The following is a 16,388-nucleotide window of genomic DNA, read 5'->3' as shown; positions in this document are numbered from 1 at the left end:
GCCACTATCTCTTCCACTTGGGACAATCTGAAGGTCCCTTATGGGTGGAGAGCTTGCCATGGAGTTGGCAGAGGATCCCAATGAGACTGCATTATGGCTCAATTTCCCTTCTGCTCAGTCCTGTTCCTTTCCTTTCTCTTCAGATGGTGCTGATCCCAAGTACATGCCCTAACACAACTCCTGCAAGGAATCTGCATCAAAGTGTCTGCTTTCTAGGGAGCCCAATTTGGGAAATTATATCCTCTTTCAAGAGGTTCCAGTTTTCATTCTTAATTCCTTCCCAGTGCTTTCTACAGCATTGTAAGTCATGGATCCCATTAAAAATGATAGTATCGGGCTTCCCTGGTGGCGCAGTGGTTGAGAATCTGCCTACTAATGCAGGGGACACGGGTTCGAGCCCTGGTCTGGGAAGATCCCACATGCCACGGAGCAGCTGGGCCCGTGAGCCACAATTACTGAGCCTGCACGTCTGGAGCCTGTGCTCTGCAACAAGAGAGGCCGCGATAGTGAGAGGCCCGTGCACCGCAATGAAGAGTGGCCCCCGCTTGCCACAACTAGAGAAAGCCCTTGCACAGAAATGAAGACCCAACACAACCATAAATAATAAATAAATAAAAATTAAAAAAAAATGATAGTATCTGTACACATATTACTCAGCTATCAATAATTTGCAGTCAACCCTGCACTGTGCAATGTACAGTTTGTACTGTATTATGATTGTCCATTAAATTATGGACGTAAGATGGGCTCTTAGAGGTCTTCTGTCCCAGACCTCTCCGTTACTTAGGAGGACTACAGGAGTCCACAGACATTAAGTGACTCAACTTGACACACTTGCCGTGTACCTGGTACATTTAAAAAGTACCAAAAATGTATTGTGTTCAATCACTTGTAACCCTTATCATTACTTTTATTATTATCATTGTTGTAGTACAATAACACACTTACAAAAACAAAAACACTTTGTTTGTATTCTAACAAATAAAGGTATTAGGTATTAAGGTATTTAGGTATTAAGCTAAAAGCTCAGTTTTTTTTTTACAATATGAGGAGTCAAGTAACATGATCCCATTTCAGGAGAAAATTCAAGTTAAAGAAGTGAAATAACTTGTCTAACATGAAGTTATCATGTCATCAAATATCAAATCCTATGCCTTTTCCATTCATGTCTGAATGTTTTCACTCCCGTAAAATCATTTAACTTTTCTTGTGTGTGACTAGTTTCCTTACTGGAATTAATTACACGACATTAGGAACAGAGAAAGAACTGTGTTAGATGGTAAAGACAAAAACATAACATGATTACTGACCTGAAGAATAATGACTAAGTCTCTTAAGTCTGTTTGTGGGAAGGACCACATATTATAATTTTATATTATGTTTTCTAAAAAGGTTAAAAATTATCTAATTGTCTAAATGATCCCACAGTGAATGAAGGTATTACAGACAGAGACAGTAATTTTAGGGTGACCTGTTTTTACTAACTTTTCTGCAGCCCATTTTGGTGTGTTAATGCACTTGATCTGTGGAAGGAATGTAGTGGCAATGATTATGTTTTCATGGGACAGGTCCGCCTGAGGGCCTAGAATATGACTTACTTGTCCTCCTTCTGGCAAAACCATATCCATTCTAAAGTTTTAGATTGATTGGCATCTTTTCTGTGAGGACTCCCCCTTTTTCCACAGATAGAATGAATCATTCCTTCTTTGGGGTCCTGTATTTTGTTCCTAATTTTGTTCTATAGCATGCATCACATTATATTCAAGTGTCCTATCATTAGTTGTATAAATTAATACATATCTGCTATAGTAACAGCTTCTCATAAGGATAGGACCATTCTTTGCCTTCCTATCTTCAGCATCCTGCACAGTGCTTAACATATACTACTCAGTACAGTTGGATGGGTTAATGTTTTGAAAAGCAGCATTTAAATAGTTACCTCTTCAAAACACTTGTGTAATTATCTGGAGCCTTCCACTGTAAGGAAGAATGAAGATCATAATGCCATAAATCAAATGCATGTGCTTTCCATCTTACATATATATATATATATATATATATATATATATATATATATATATATATATATATATATATATATTTAATATCTCCAATGTACCTAAGTTTGATCTGTGTGACTTCCCCCTTAATAGGTCAATATCATTCCTAACAAAACAACAACAAAAAGAATACATTCCAGCCAGCTTGTGTAGGTAATATGTTCCTGATAGGTAAATACAAAAACTATCTAAATATGAATAGCACGTATTAGGCTTCTCTATAAACATCTCATCTTAAAGCTAATTATTGGTTTAAATAAGAACCTCAGTCTTAAGATAACTTGTGACTAGATAAAAAAAATTAATTGCTCCCTCCTGCAGTGTTATAACACATAATTGCCAATCCTGGACCTCGATTATACCCCCCACTCTGGACACATGGCAATAGGTAAAGATTTTAGTGTGTTTTGCCTTGACAGGTTCATAAAGAGTTACATGAAAAGAGGATTAATCAGCATTCATTATGCTACTCATGGCAAATAACATTTTTATGACAAAAAAGAGTTTTTAAGTTTTCTCCAATATCTCATTTAACAGGATAATGCAGGAAGATAGATACCATCTTATCTCCATCTTACTCATGTGGAACTTTAGCGGTCTACCCAACAGCACATACCTCATAAGTGGCAACAGGGGTTGGGGTACAGGTCCTTAAACACCAATAACCCTACTCCTACCCTGAGGAAAGGACGAGGGGGTCTTCAATGTATTTCCATTTCCACAAACACTGGTATGGGGGGTCCTGAGCTCCAGACTCCAAACTTAACAGAAAAGGAACTACAAAGTACACACTACCTTTCAAACACTGCCTGATGATTTTCCATCCTTACTCGCTCTTCTTGCCCAGACACATGCAGATTCTTTTTGTACTAGGCATCAGTGGATTGCTGATGAGGGATAACTGACAACTGAGCAGAGATCCTTAAATTCATTATTGAAGTGACTGCAGCATAAACTAGGTGGGAGGTGATGCTGTTTGATTAACACAGAATGAGAATTTTAAGGATCACTGCAGGTTTCCATGGATAGTCGTAAACATGGACAAAGTTTCAAATCATTCCCCCCTTAGAAAAAGCAAAAATATTGATGATGGGGTGGGGGGAATGGGTACAAATTTAACTGAACAATAGTCACTAACACATTCTAAATTTCCTCTGTTAAAAAATAAAACTTTAAAAATTACCACAGCTTGCTGCCTTATTAATGCTTTTCTTTTTGAAAGCAGAAAAAGCTAAGAGTGTAAATTCATGGGTTTGTAGTATTTGAGATGTAGTTGGGACCAGGCAATTGTGAATTAATTATTTTAATATAAAAGTACAAACCTAGTTTGCTTTTTAACTTTATTATATTTATTCTTTTAAAAATGTTAATAGCTTTACTGAGGTATCATTTTCATACCATAAAACTTACTCATTTTAAGCACACAATTCAATAATTTTTGGTATATTTACATAGTTGTGTAATCATAGCAATCTAATTTTTGTACATTTAAATTACCTCCCCCCCAAAACCAAACAAACCTCGTTTGCTCTTAACCGGAAGAGAATCAAGGGACAAAGCCATTTTACGTAACTACTATAAGATAGTTGATTCAGGAACTTATGGAATATCTATGACCTATTTAGGCTGTGTACTATTAACCTGAAAAATTAAACAATGGACATTTAAAGATCAAGGAAACAGATCCCCAAAGTGGCCTACCTGGCAAACTCTATTTGTGGTATCAGTTCAGTATCTTTAGGTTGTATTAAAAAATAAATAAAAATATCCCTTCTTATACTTATTATCAGCAAGAATAAAGCAGTTATTCTAGCTCAGCAGACCTAAGAGTTTTTATTAATGGTTCCAAAGATAGCTCTAGTGTCATAATCATGAACCTAAAATGTTTCAAACCCACTCACTGTAACGTTACGATGACAAATTTCAATATAAAGCACAACAAGTAAAAACACCTACTAACAACAGCATTATAAAAGAATGGCAGATGGTGTAAGGGTAAATAAAATGAATCAATCCAAATATCAGTTAAATGAGTTGCTTCTTTTGCCCAATTTTTGAAGATCTAAAAGTTTCTATGTGGTTTTACCTCCAGACTTCAGCTTTTACGTAAGAAATCTGATTTGCAATAGCCTTTGAAATAAACACCAAAATAAAACCTTTAGAATAGGAACCCACTAATCTGTTCAAAATGGTAAGCATGAGACTATATGCATAGGCTTCACTGTGCAGATATAATTTAAATAGGTAACATTTTATTAAAATTGGCATAGATATGAAGAATAGATTAGTCTATGTCCAGGAATTTGGGATAATATTGACTGTTGACAGCCAGCCAAAGATCAAGAAGACCTTGTTATAAGCTTATTATGATGCTTACACAACTCAGTACTCCAGTGCAGGTCCAAGTTTATTAATGACGATGACATAGCACTTGGCTACTTTGACTACATAGTGTCATCCTTCAGCAGCAAGAATTTTCAAAAGTTTGAAAAAGCCCTCAATTTCTGGAACTTCCCCCAGGAATAATATTTTTCTAAAGGTTTAGAAAGTCTCCAATTTTTGAAGCTTCCTTCCCAATTTATATTTTCCAAAACCTACTTACCACAGCAAAGAATGACCAAGCAGGGCATCTTAAATGCCAATAAGAAAATAAGCGAAAACTGCTTTTAGGCTAAGCTACCAGTTCACAGTCATCATGATTATTATATTTCTTAATTCATTTATTTTGAAAGCCTCATGAGATCTCTCAAGTACTTATTCCAATACTGTAGACATCAATATGATCACAAATCTAGTGAGGAATGTAAAATTCCCTCATGCAAATTTTAAGGCAGACTTGCCATCTACTACAAATATAACATTTTATGTGGTAAAAAACTGGTTAACACCATGTGAGACACTGAAGCCAACTCCTTCATTATTCCTAATTAGCCTGTAGATTTTAATCATGAGCACGTAGCACACAAAAAGGTAAAAAAATGCAAGAAATATCCTACATCTTATTTTGTCCGATATTTTCCCTCTCCTCCCCTAGATCTTAATAGAGTTGGTCCTCTTAGAGCAGTCTTAATTGGTTTACAGTTTATCCCCTTTTCTTTCTCCTGCCAGATCTCTGGAGGAGATGTTAATGAGTCTAGTAATGGTTTAACAGGCAACAGAAGAAATAGCAAAGAAAAGCTAAAGGTGTGAATAATCAACAAGCTGGAATAATCAAGTTCTGTAGAGCCAAGTTAACGAGATATTCAAGCAAGAGACCTCACTTACGTAGTCACATTTTCACTTTGTCAAGACAAACACAAAAACATACCTGCTTGACCTGTGGTGACACTGACAGCCGCAAAGAGCCTCTGGGATCGACTTAAGTCAGAAACTCCATTTACAGCTTCAACTTCAAAAGTATAATTAGCGTGGGCCAGCAGGTCCATGACAGTGACGTAGTTATCCTCTAATCCAGTCTGCTGGGGCATGTAGCCAATGCTACTCCCACAGGGAACGCACTCGCCCTGCTCCCAGCTGCACCGCTTACACAGTATTCTGTAGGTCACATCGTTTCTTCCCCCATTGTCTGCAGGTGGACTCCATTCCAAGCTCACTGTGGTTTGGTTGATATTGAAAATGAGGTTCTGTGGGGCAGATGGAGGCCCTTTGGAAACCAAAAATAAGCAAATAAACAAAAATAGGCAAAAAACAAACAAAAATGAACTGAAGGATCCACGTGGGGCATTAAGCTAGTGGCTCAATTACCATACAGAAAACTACTTGAAATGCTCTCTTGCACATAAACATTTCATTACCTTTCCTAGAGAAACTGAATAAAAGCCTTCTTGAATTCACTTGGCAAGAGGCTTTATTTATTTTCTATTTAATATGTCAAAATGAAAACAGGATAACAACTGTCTCTGTCCTTTTGCCACGGTCTTTAGCTATTTTTCTTCCAAGCTATTAAAAAAGAACAGTTAATGCACCTAAAAAAACAGTTGTGCAGTTGTTTAAAAATACTTTGCCTTTTAACCGTATAACAGAGAATACATCCATTCATTCTTAATGTGCTCAAGAATGATTTATAGTAATGTCTGGAATTGGCTTTGGATTTGAGTCTCTCAAACATTCATTAATTGAAGCACCAAGATGTAAGATCTGCCCTATTTAGTGATGGAATTTTAATTCAGAAATCATTACTTTTTAATCACATTTCACAGCCATGCAAGACTCAAATAACTTTTACATTTTATTTATTATTCCTATTGCATACATGTGTAAAATATGATTAAAATGCATTTTGATCTGGCAGACATGAAAATGACACTGATGATGATGTAAGATGTATCTCTTTTATATTATTGTTTAGCCTCATCGGTTTGTGGAATGCACGCATAAATTTCATGCCTATCTCAATGATGTCACAATACTACAAACAAACGGAAGGGATTTGAAAGTCCTTAGTTTACAATTATGAACTTACTTGTGCACGCCACATACGGTGGGTCAGACGGAGCCCTGTAATACCCATCCTCACAGTCACACCTTGAGGAGCCTTCTTTATCAGAAAAACTGTGGGTTGGACAACGAGAGCATTGAAGATCTTGAGAGGAGGATTTGTAGAACCCACGGCCACAGGCTGGGAATGCAGAACAAAGTGAAAATAGAAACATGAGAACAAACAGACCTTCTTTAAATTTTAGTAATATTTAGCAAAGAATAAAATGTGAAATTTGGTTTCCAAATTTGCTATCACCAGACTCAATAGAAACCTAGATTCCAAGAAGAAATTTCTAACATATTCTTTTTATATCTGTTGTCACGTTTCCTGGGAACTAATTATAAACCATAAGTCTCTAATTATATGAAAAAAGAAGGGAAAAACATGCCCTTTATGGTAAAATTCTGTTTAGTGTATATCAATAACCCAATTGTATAATACTGTATTTTAAAACAAAAGAATAAAAACCAAATGATACAGCAAACTTGCACCTGTAGTTGGCATCAGTCCAAAGTCTAGAGACCAAAACTAAACACAAGCATAATTTATTTAGATAAAATCTCAGGATAGTTAATTCAGGGGAACTTTGATTTCAGTAATAATTAACTTGCTTGTTGATTCGCATTAACACACTTCAAAGTTATGTTTTCTTAATATAGTATAGCTATAAATTAAGCTTTTATGTGTGAATTTGGTTCATAGTGAAAAATACTAAACTAATTTTATTACCTGACTAGAAATAATAGTGATGTAAAAACTGTCATCTGAAAATGATAGAAATGTATTCCCCCTCGCACCCTGCAATTTTCAGAAAACCTCAAGATATAATTTCAACCAACTTAAGTTCCAAGGCAGGCTGCTTTCCACTAAGCGAACTTCCTTGTTACTAAAAATAATGAAATGCTATGAATAGAAGAAACCTATTCTGCCAGAAATAAGGAGAAAGCCATCAACTACAAACAGGTGATAACTGTTTCTCCTCTGCTGGGAGAGGTTAAGATAGTCACACTAACACAGCAACTGCTCTCAGCAATGAATAGACATCTCTATCACCTTCCAGTGAAGTTGCCCTAACTCACTTAGAGACTACTTGTTATTAAATCAAGTAACCTGGAACTATTTACTATCTCCAGACATTTTACATATTTATCTTCAATTAAAATTTAGCAAGTTCAATTTTCATTATCTCAACAATTTTTAAATTAATTGATGGTACTATACATTGAATATATTAAATAGATTCAATTTACCCTCCATCATTATTAAATGAATATCTATTTAAGTTTTAGTGACCTTCAAATTTAATAGAAATTAATAAATCATATCTATAAAGAAAAATAAGTGAATATTTAACATAAATTCAATTATAACTTTTAATGTATTAGATTTAAGTTTGTTTAATGTTCTCAACTTGAGCATTATTCAGGAGTGTAATCACATTTTCACTCTTGGGTGGGAAAAACAATCCTATCTTATTAGGATAGTATATTCTCCAGAAAAAAGTCAAGTCATTCTGTACTTTTGTTCACATGCTGAATATTTAATACATAATCTGGTACAATTGAGAACTCCAAATTATCTTTTAAGCTTCAAGAATATAAGGCTGTTTTATATGAACAAGACAGGTATTTTAGATAACTTAGAAACTTAAAGATAGGTCATATTGTGATAGATAAGTTATAGATTTGTGAACAGAACTACCATTATCTCTGTAAATTATGATCCACTGCTGCCCTCAGAAGCCAGTCTGCCTTTAGTTGGCTTCCTCAATTCATACAAGAGGGAAGCACTCACAAACATATTAGGCAACGAAGCTTAATGCATCTTCACGTGTCTTGTAGCAATTACTACAAATCTAAGGCACAGAGAGAAAAACGAGCTCGATTTTGAAATAATATGAAACAAAGTAACACTTTAAAATGTTTCTAAAGATACAATCTTGCCGCATAAAAGAATGGTTAACTGGTAGGATAAAGGATTTAGCATGGATTTCTCAGGCTGGAAATTCCTTTCTTTAAGTATGCACAGTATCTTGCCCCATGTATTATCTGTAATTCAGTGATCAGATAGAACGTCCGTAACACAGAGAAGGCAATGCTTTACTCACAACCTGCAGCTTGATAACATTAAGGCCCAGAGAATTAACAAAGAAAAAGAGAGAGAGAGACAGAGAGAAGAGTTGTATGCTGAGAGCCTTTGATGATATTATGTGTATTTACTCACTTTTTACAGGGAGAGGAGTTGGGGAGCAAGGAAATGGGGGAGGAATGGCAACACGATTTAACATCCACTAGGTAAGGCTTCCAGAACAGTAGGCAGCAAACTGCCTAGTGGAATCTCTTGCAATTCTCACCCTCCTGTTGCAAATAAAGGCTTCTAACCAAAGGCTTACTTCCACTTTTCCCACAAATAAGTAGGTCCATTTCTTGCTCCACTTACATGATTTGTAGAATGTATACAGTACCTTATGTAGAGAAATTTAAAGCCCTTATCGTTCAACTTTCAAATTTCATTAAATTCTGTCACCATTTTAGCAGATGGGAAAACAGACTTGAAGCAAAATTAACCTGAGTTCTTCAAATAATTCTGTTTGTCAAGGTTAAAACTGGATTTAGAACACAGGACTGCTGAGACTCAACCATATGCTATTGCACCAGCCTTGACTGCTGAATGAGCCAAAGTCTGGCATCTGTTCAATGGGTCTCGAAGCTTTAGCAACCCCAAAAATGAATTTTCAATGGGCCCCTATTGCCTTTTATTATACCCTTTGACTAATTTAAAGTTATTACTTTAACTTAGAAAACGCTGAAATAATATCCTAGTACACCTTACAGAAGAGATATTAAATAGATCTCAATTTCACCATGAATTTTGGCATTGTAGATGCCCGCAAAATGATGGAGTACATGTATGGCCATCATTAAATAGATAATGAGAGAAGCAATCTCGAAAAAATGTGGTCATAAAAGTCTTAACATTTTTTCTTTGAAGTACTATTCTGTTTCAGTTCAGTTAATATTGAAAATAATAAGTTGTAACAAGAGAGTTTTCACTTAACATCTAAGGAAGCTATTAATTTAGATTTATTAAAAATAAGTACAAAACCTTGGGAGCTATGGTGTGAAGAGCAAAGCCAAGGACATGAGAAGACATAACCTGTATCTCTCAGGACGGTAGTGAGCAATTGCGTAGTAAAAAGTTTAGGAAGGAAGGAACAGATGCTCATAAAATTAAAATTTTAGATGAGATATCTAGATGAAATAGTTTGAGTAAAATACTCAGCCAGAGAAACCGGGGTGAAGTGATATACCTGAGACTTAACCACTTAAGGAAGACTTAGATGAGCTCCCCAGCTGCTCCCAAAAGCCTACATGGAAATAAGGGCAATTTCTCCTCTCTATAAATTCAGCTGGTTTTCCAAAAAGGTACTAGTAAAAAAGTTTTTCATGGTAAATGCCTTCTGAAACCTCAATCAAAGATAAATTCCCTTTATACATAATGATGAAGTGTATAAGAATAACTTTCTAGGAATCGTGCAATAGCAGTTTTAAAACTTTTTGCTTCCTTTGCTTTATTTCTCAATTTGTTCAACAGCATTTGAACTCAAAGCAAACTTTAATTAATATACTGTAGGCACTATGGTAAAATTAGTTACAATAAGAAACATACCATTTTAATCTCCTGCCTTTCGATGACTGTTTTTTAAACTGAACATTGTTTTAAGGTAATATTTCACTGGACTGATGACGACTGGGAATATGTATAAAATTTGTTTTCAATATTTACTTTTGTAAAAATAATATTTCACCAATTATTTTAGTAACAGTATTTTTCAGTGTTACCACAAAGGCCTGGGACTGATTCTTTGGACTGTTTTATTCTAGCCCTCAGGGGCTTAATGAATAAAATAACATAAGTTCATTATCCTAGAGCTAAGAACCATAATCTTGTCAGATTTCATACACTGAGCAAGTTTTCGCTTGGCCAGTTGTTTAAATGGAAAAGCACCAAAGAAAAAGAAAATCTAGGAAGCACATGAAACTTCTTTTTACTGGACAGTAACAAGATTATCTACTGTAATATACCTACTAAATTATATTACAAAATATACTATATTCCAAGATCTGCTATATTGTTTACTGCAATGAAGTAACTGTAATATTATATTTAATTTCAACTATTTTTACATAAGAAGATTGTCTTATGTAACAAAATTGGTTCATAAATATGTGGGATTTAAATTCTTAAAACACACACACACACACACACACACACACACAAAGTGGAACAGGGTTTCCCATTTATAAGTAAATTAAGAGCAACAAAATTCTGAACACAAAGATATTTAAATACATAACAGAGTTGATACAAAAGCCTTGTATCCTGATTCTCAAACTCTCCTAACATTAGCATATGCTATAGCTGTCTTCAATGGATTTCAAGTGTTTAAGCAATAGGGTGCCAGGCCTTTGAGTATATACTTGCATGAGGCAGTCTGTGGAACAATCAGGGTACTGGTGTAACAACTCTGTGTTCTCAATGAACAATCCTGAAGGCCACTGTAAAAGCCGCAGACAAATTTCCACTCTTTAGGCTAAGCATTTGGATGAAGTGGAATACCTCTTTTTTTTCTGATTAAGGGTGTAGATACTCAGACTTACCCTGGTGCTTTAGGTTTATGACCTACAAGGGTAAGCTTGGGGGATATCCGATCCGATTATACTTCTAAGGACCTTCTCCCACAAACTGGTCATCCCAGAAAATCCACATACTTCTAGAATTTCTCTACAGCCAAGAAAGATTCCCTCAACCATAATGGGCACATTTTTTTGGAAATCTTAAACTCCATCTTTACTTTCAGACATAGCTGACCCATCCTGAACATTAAGGCACTGAAACTCCATATCTTAGTGGGCTGTCCCCCATGACTGCACATGAGGGATGCTTTGAAAAGAGACTACTGTCTTGGCCCTATTAAAGATAACTGAGTCATTATTAAGGTTCGGATATATCTATATTTTAAAAGCTTTCCAGGTGTTTAGAATCATCATCCTGGAGGTTCTAGGTCTTTTCTTGGACTATCAAAGTCTGTAAAGAACGCATGATAAAAGATATGTCCACCATAAAATTGATGAGGGAGATAAGATTAGATATTATTGAGAATTATAATAAGTTAGAATTTTAAAATAATCAAAAAATTAAAATTCATTAATAAGCCAATCAAAAAATAGGCAAAGAATCTGAATAGATATTTCTATATGGAACATATACAAATGGCCAATAAACACACAAAACGATGCTCAAGATCATTAGTCATCAGGGAAATGCAACTCAAAACTACAATGATAAACCATTTATACCCAGTAGGAAGACTATTAAAAAAGACAGATAAAAGAAGTCTGGTAAGAATATGGAGGAATTAGAACTCTCATACACTGCTGCTGGGAATGTAAAATGGTGCAGCCTTTTGAAAAATACTGGCAAGTCCTCAAAAGTTTAAACATAGTTATCATGTTACCCAACAATTCCACTCCTCGGTATGTACCCAGGAGAAATGAAAATATTTACTGACACAAAAACTTGAACATAATTAAATGTTTATAACAGAATTATTCATAATAGCCCAAAGTGTAGAAACAACCAAAATGTCCATCAACTAATAAATGAATACACACGATGGAATACTATTCAGCAATCAAAAGAAGTTAAATTCTGATACATTCTGAAAACATTGTGCCATGTGAAAGAATCCAGTCACAAAAGATCACATACTATATACTTCTGTTTATATGAAATATCCAGAATAGGCAAATCTATAGAGACAGAAAGTAGATTAGTGGTTGCTAAGAGCTGGGGCAGTGAGAGGAATAGCAAGTGACTGTTAATGGGTGCAGGGTTTTTTTCTGGGGTGATGAAAATGTTCAAAAATTGATTGGTAGTGATGGTTGTACAACTCTATAACTATACTAACAAAACACTAGATTGTTAACTGTCATGGGTGAATGGTATGGTATGTGAATTTTACCTCAGTAACGTTGTCATGTATAATAAAATCCATTGATAATGCAACTTCAAACTGAACATTTAAGTTAGCCAACATTAAGAAAAAATACCAAATTTTATCTGTCGAAAATATGTTAGTTTGCCTTTCTAACACATATGCTCTATATTCATTTAATTTTATAAAGCTACATTTAGGTGTAAAAAATTAACTATAAATTCCAAAACAAAGGAAAATATATAATCAATATATTCTTTTTACCCATTTCTAATTTTAGAGTTTTATAAATAATAATTTATCTTTTATCTGAGGACTAGCATTTTACTGAGTACTTTTATAACTTAAATAGATGCTTATCAATACCAAGTTATATGTAGGGGAGATAATATACAAAGTTAGTTTTCAGTGAATATATGAATAGACCTTAAACATTCTTATTTTTTACCTACATCACCTGTGCCAGACAAGGGCTGGTTTCCTTTCCCCCCCCAACTCCTCCTCCAAGGAGCTAACTGAATACAACTAGACGCAGCTTCCTCAGGTCTTACTCTATTTCCAGACCTGTGATTTTAAGCACAATTAAACTTTTTCTGAAGGAATTATGTGTATGTGTCTGTGTGTAAAATATGAGGCTTTGCAGATGTTTCCGGCCACAGTTACACAGCTGCAAAGAGTTTATTAATTATGAACTATAAGTGGATTGTTCTGTAATTGAAACTTTCTGGGCTTTAATATTATTGTAGAATCTACACACATACATAGCTACGGATTCTAATGAATGCTGTTATTTTATTTACTGCAGATGGACAACTGACTGAATTTAGGCCAAGCTAGCCTGTTTCCATAGGAGCTTTCAAATATTTGTGTCATATTAATGTCTATGCTTCTACATGCAAAGGGGAAAGCACAGATTGCAGAAATAGTACTGCCACTGCTCAAAGTGCTGACCTCATCTGGGATGGACAGATCCAGGATCTGTATTTTAATCCTACTGACAGTTCCTCAGTGGGAATAATTACAAAAGTCGGCCTGAAAACCAGACCTCCTGTCATTGACATGTTATGATTTTTCACGTTGAGAATGAACAGCGGGCAGGGAGGATAAAAACAACATGATGTAACGAGTATATTACAGTTTGTGAAGCACCATTCATGTTATCCCATAACTAACTTGTAAGAGTTTAGAAAAGAAATGATGCAGAAATATAAAATTTGATAACAGGTGCTCAAGTGCTGAAAATAATTTTGGGATTTTTAAAACTAAAAAGAAAAACTAATTTGGGGGGCATTATAAATATAGATGTGATTTATTTGTGTTATTTAATTGAGTACTTCATGTTTTTTGATATTATACAGCGGAAAAGAAACAGATGTAAAATAACAAGGATTTAAAAGTTTTATTTTCAGGATTTAGACTGTAAAAGGAAATAAAACAAAGCACTGTGTCAACAGTTTTTCCTTCTTTGTTAAATTATCAGTTTGAAATACGCTAGGAATTTTGCTGAAGTCTGGCATTTAAACGCTCTCTACGGTACCAGAATCTCACCATAATCTTGACCTCATTACCAAAATGATTAAAAGAGGAAAAAAATGTCAAGTTAGAATATTCAAAATCTTTTTTCCTTTTATTCTCTTATTCTCAAAAGAGAACTGGATTTTAACTCAAAGAACTGTGTTCAAATCCACACCACCACTTACTGGCATGCAATTTGGACAAAGCCATTTCACATTCTCGGCTTCGATGTCCTTGTTTCCTTGTTATTAATTACTAAGAGCTAGAGACACTAGCTTTTTTTTTTTTAATTTCAATTTTCAAAAGGTTGTTTTAACAACACAGTAATTGGTTATCTAGCTGTTAAACTCTAGCATGATTGTTTTCGTTGAAATGCTATCTGTAAAAACACGTATATTTCTATCACCATCACCACCCCAAAACGGTACATGCTAACTCACACCCACTTAGTCTTTCAGTGGTGCCTCAGCAAGTGTGAAAGACAGGTTCTGGAAGGGCCGTCCTGTCTCTGCGTGCATCCCTGACAGGCAGCGGCAGGCACTGTGTCAAGGATTCCTCTGCTCAGCCATTCACCTCGATCTCTCCCTGGGCCATTGTTGCCAAACCCTGTGTGTGTTCTCAGAGATGTGCACATCCATTTTGGTTCATGCAGGTAAGGATCCAGAAATGGAATTTTTTTTTTTTTAATTTATTTATTTATTTTTGACTGTGTTGGGTCTTCGTTTCTATGCGAGGGCTTTTTCTAGTTGTGGCAAGCGGGGGCCACTCTTCATCGCGGTGCGCGGGCCTCTCACTGTCGCGGCCTCTCTTGTTGCGGGGCACAGGCTCCAGACGTGCAGGCTCAGTAATTGTGGCTCACGGGCCCAGTTGCTCTGCGGCATGTGGGATCTTCCCAGACCAGGGCTCGAACCCGTGTCCCCTGCACTGGCAGGCAGACTCTCAACCACTGCGCCACCAGGGGAGCCCCAGAAATGGAATTTTTAATTATGTAAATTACTTAATAGTCAACTCCCATAAAAGGAAAGATTCAAAATGAAATCAGACCCTTCTGGATCTCACTCAATATTATCCTCAAAGGTCTACTTTGAGATCAACCTACAGATAAAAAACATAAATTAACTATGAAGTCTCAGGATTTAGTAACCCCACTGGATATGAACTAAAGTAATCTTAACCTTAATTCATGTCTATAGCAAAATAACATAATTATGGGGTTCCCATGGGTGAAAAACACTTCAATTAGGGGAAGCCAGCTAACCAAACTCGAATATTATATTATTTATTTGTGGTGACTAAAAAAATGTGACATTTATGACAGAGTATTATTTTATTTTACTAAAAGATTTCCTTGAGGGCATGTCATTATGAACAAGAGGATGCAGTAAGTCCTTAAACAGCAACTTGTGTTAGCAAGATTTCAGATGGGGGATACGATTTACTCTAGCATTTAGGCCACTGTCAAGTTTATTTTCAAATATTTCTTTTATAGTTATTATAATAACATACTTTCTGTAATTTGTTTTTATTATTCATTCTTCTTATGCTAAATTATCCTCACAGTTTTGAAAACAGCAAGAAAGGTCAGATAATATAAGCTCTATATTCAAAACATAATGTAAAATATACGAGTGAGAGTTCCTCTTTTGAAAGATCAAGATTCTTGTTCTAACATAATCATATTAAAAACAACAGTTCTTAAAAGATAAAGTTCATATTCTGAATTACAGACATTGTTAATTTCATCATCTAAGGTCTCACTCCAACAATCTTGAAAAGGCAATACAACTTGTCCTTTATATAAATTATGAATCTGACTTCCCTCCAGCATGTACTAGCTGTGTGACCTTTGTAAAATTGCTTAAGTTCTCTGAGCCTAGTTTTTCCATACCTAAAATAGAAAAACCTAATAATAAGACTACTTCCAAAGATTATTGTGAATTAAAGTATATGATTCATGTGAAGAACTTAGCACAATGTCTGGTGGAGAATAAGCACTCAATAAATAGTAAACTATTATGATTATTTCACAACGTCAATTTCCATGCAAAGTTTTGATTCCACTCTGGTTTCTACCCCTCATAAACACTGAGCCACTTCCCCATTACCAGAGGTATATGCAAATAAGAAACACAAATTAATTATTAGGCAAATATGGCCATATTATGTATTCATTCTCTGACTAAATAATTATTGTTTGCCTACTCTTTGCATTGTGCCAGGCAATAGACCAAAGTTATAACTGCTGAAAGACAAATATGATGATCTCTCAATACTATATTACCTTTTGACCTAGCATCAAATCGTATGGATAATTATGTTAATTATGTGCTTAAGC

The 16,388-nt window shown here is 35.1% G+C and overlaps 1 protein-coding gene across 5 annotated transcripts in view; it reads right to left on the bottom strand.

Annotated features, from left to right (window-relative positions):
- EPHA7 (EPH receptor A7) overlaps window positions 1-16,388 on the bottom strand; it is a 168,263-nt gene that overhangs the window by 101,872 nt on the left and 50,003 nt on the right. For all 5 annotated transcript variants that reach the window (XM_007195968.3, XM_007195969.3, XM_007195970.3 and 2 more), the window contains exons 4-5: window positions 6,523-6,678; window positions 5,368-5,703 (exon numbers count right to left, since the gene is read on the bottom strand). In XM_007195968.3, the coding sequence (XP_007196030.1) occupies window positions 5,368-5,703; window positions 6,523-6,678 (492 nt within the window). The remainder of the gene's footprint in view (window positions 1-5,367; window positions 5,704-6,522; window positions 6,679-16,388) is intronic.

This window comes from Balaenoptera acutorostrata, chromosome 14, assembly GCF_949987535.1.
Source record: "Balaenoptera acutorostrata chromosome 14, mBalAcu1.1, whole genome shotgun sequence".
NCBI classification, from domain to species: Eukaryota; Metazoa; Chordata; class Mammalia; order Artiodactyla; family Balaenopteridae; genus Balaenoptera; species Balaenoptera acutorostrata.
This window is presented reverse-complemented; position numbering and strand designations above follow the sequence as displayed.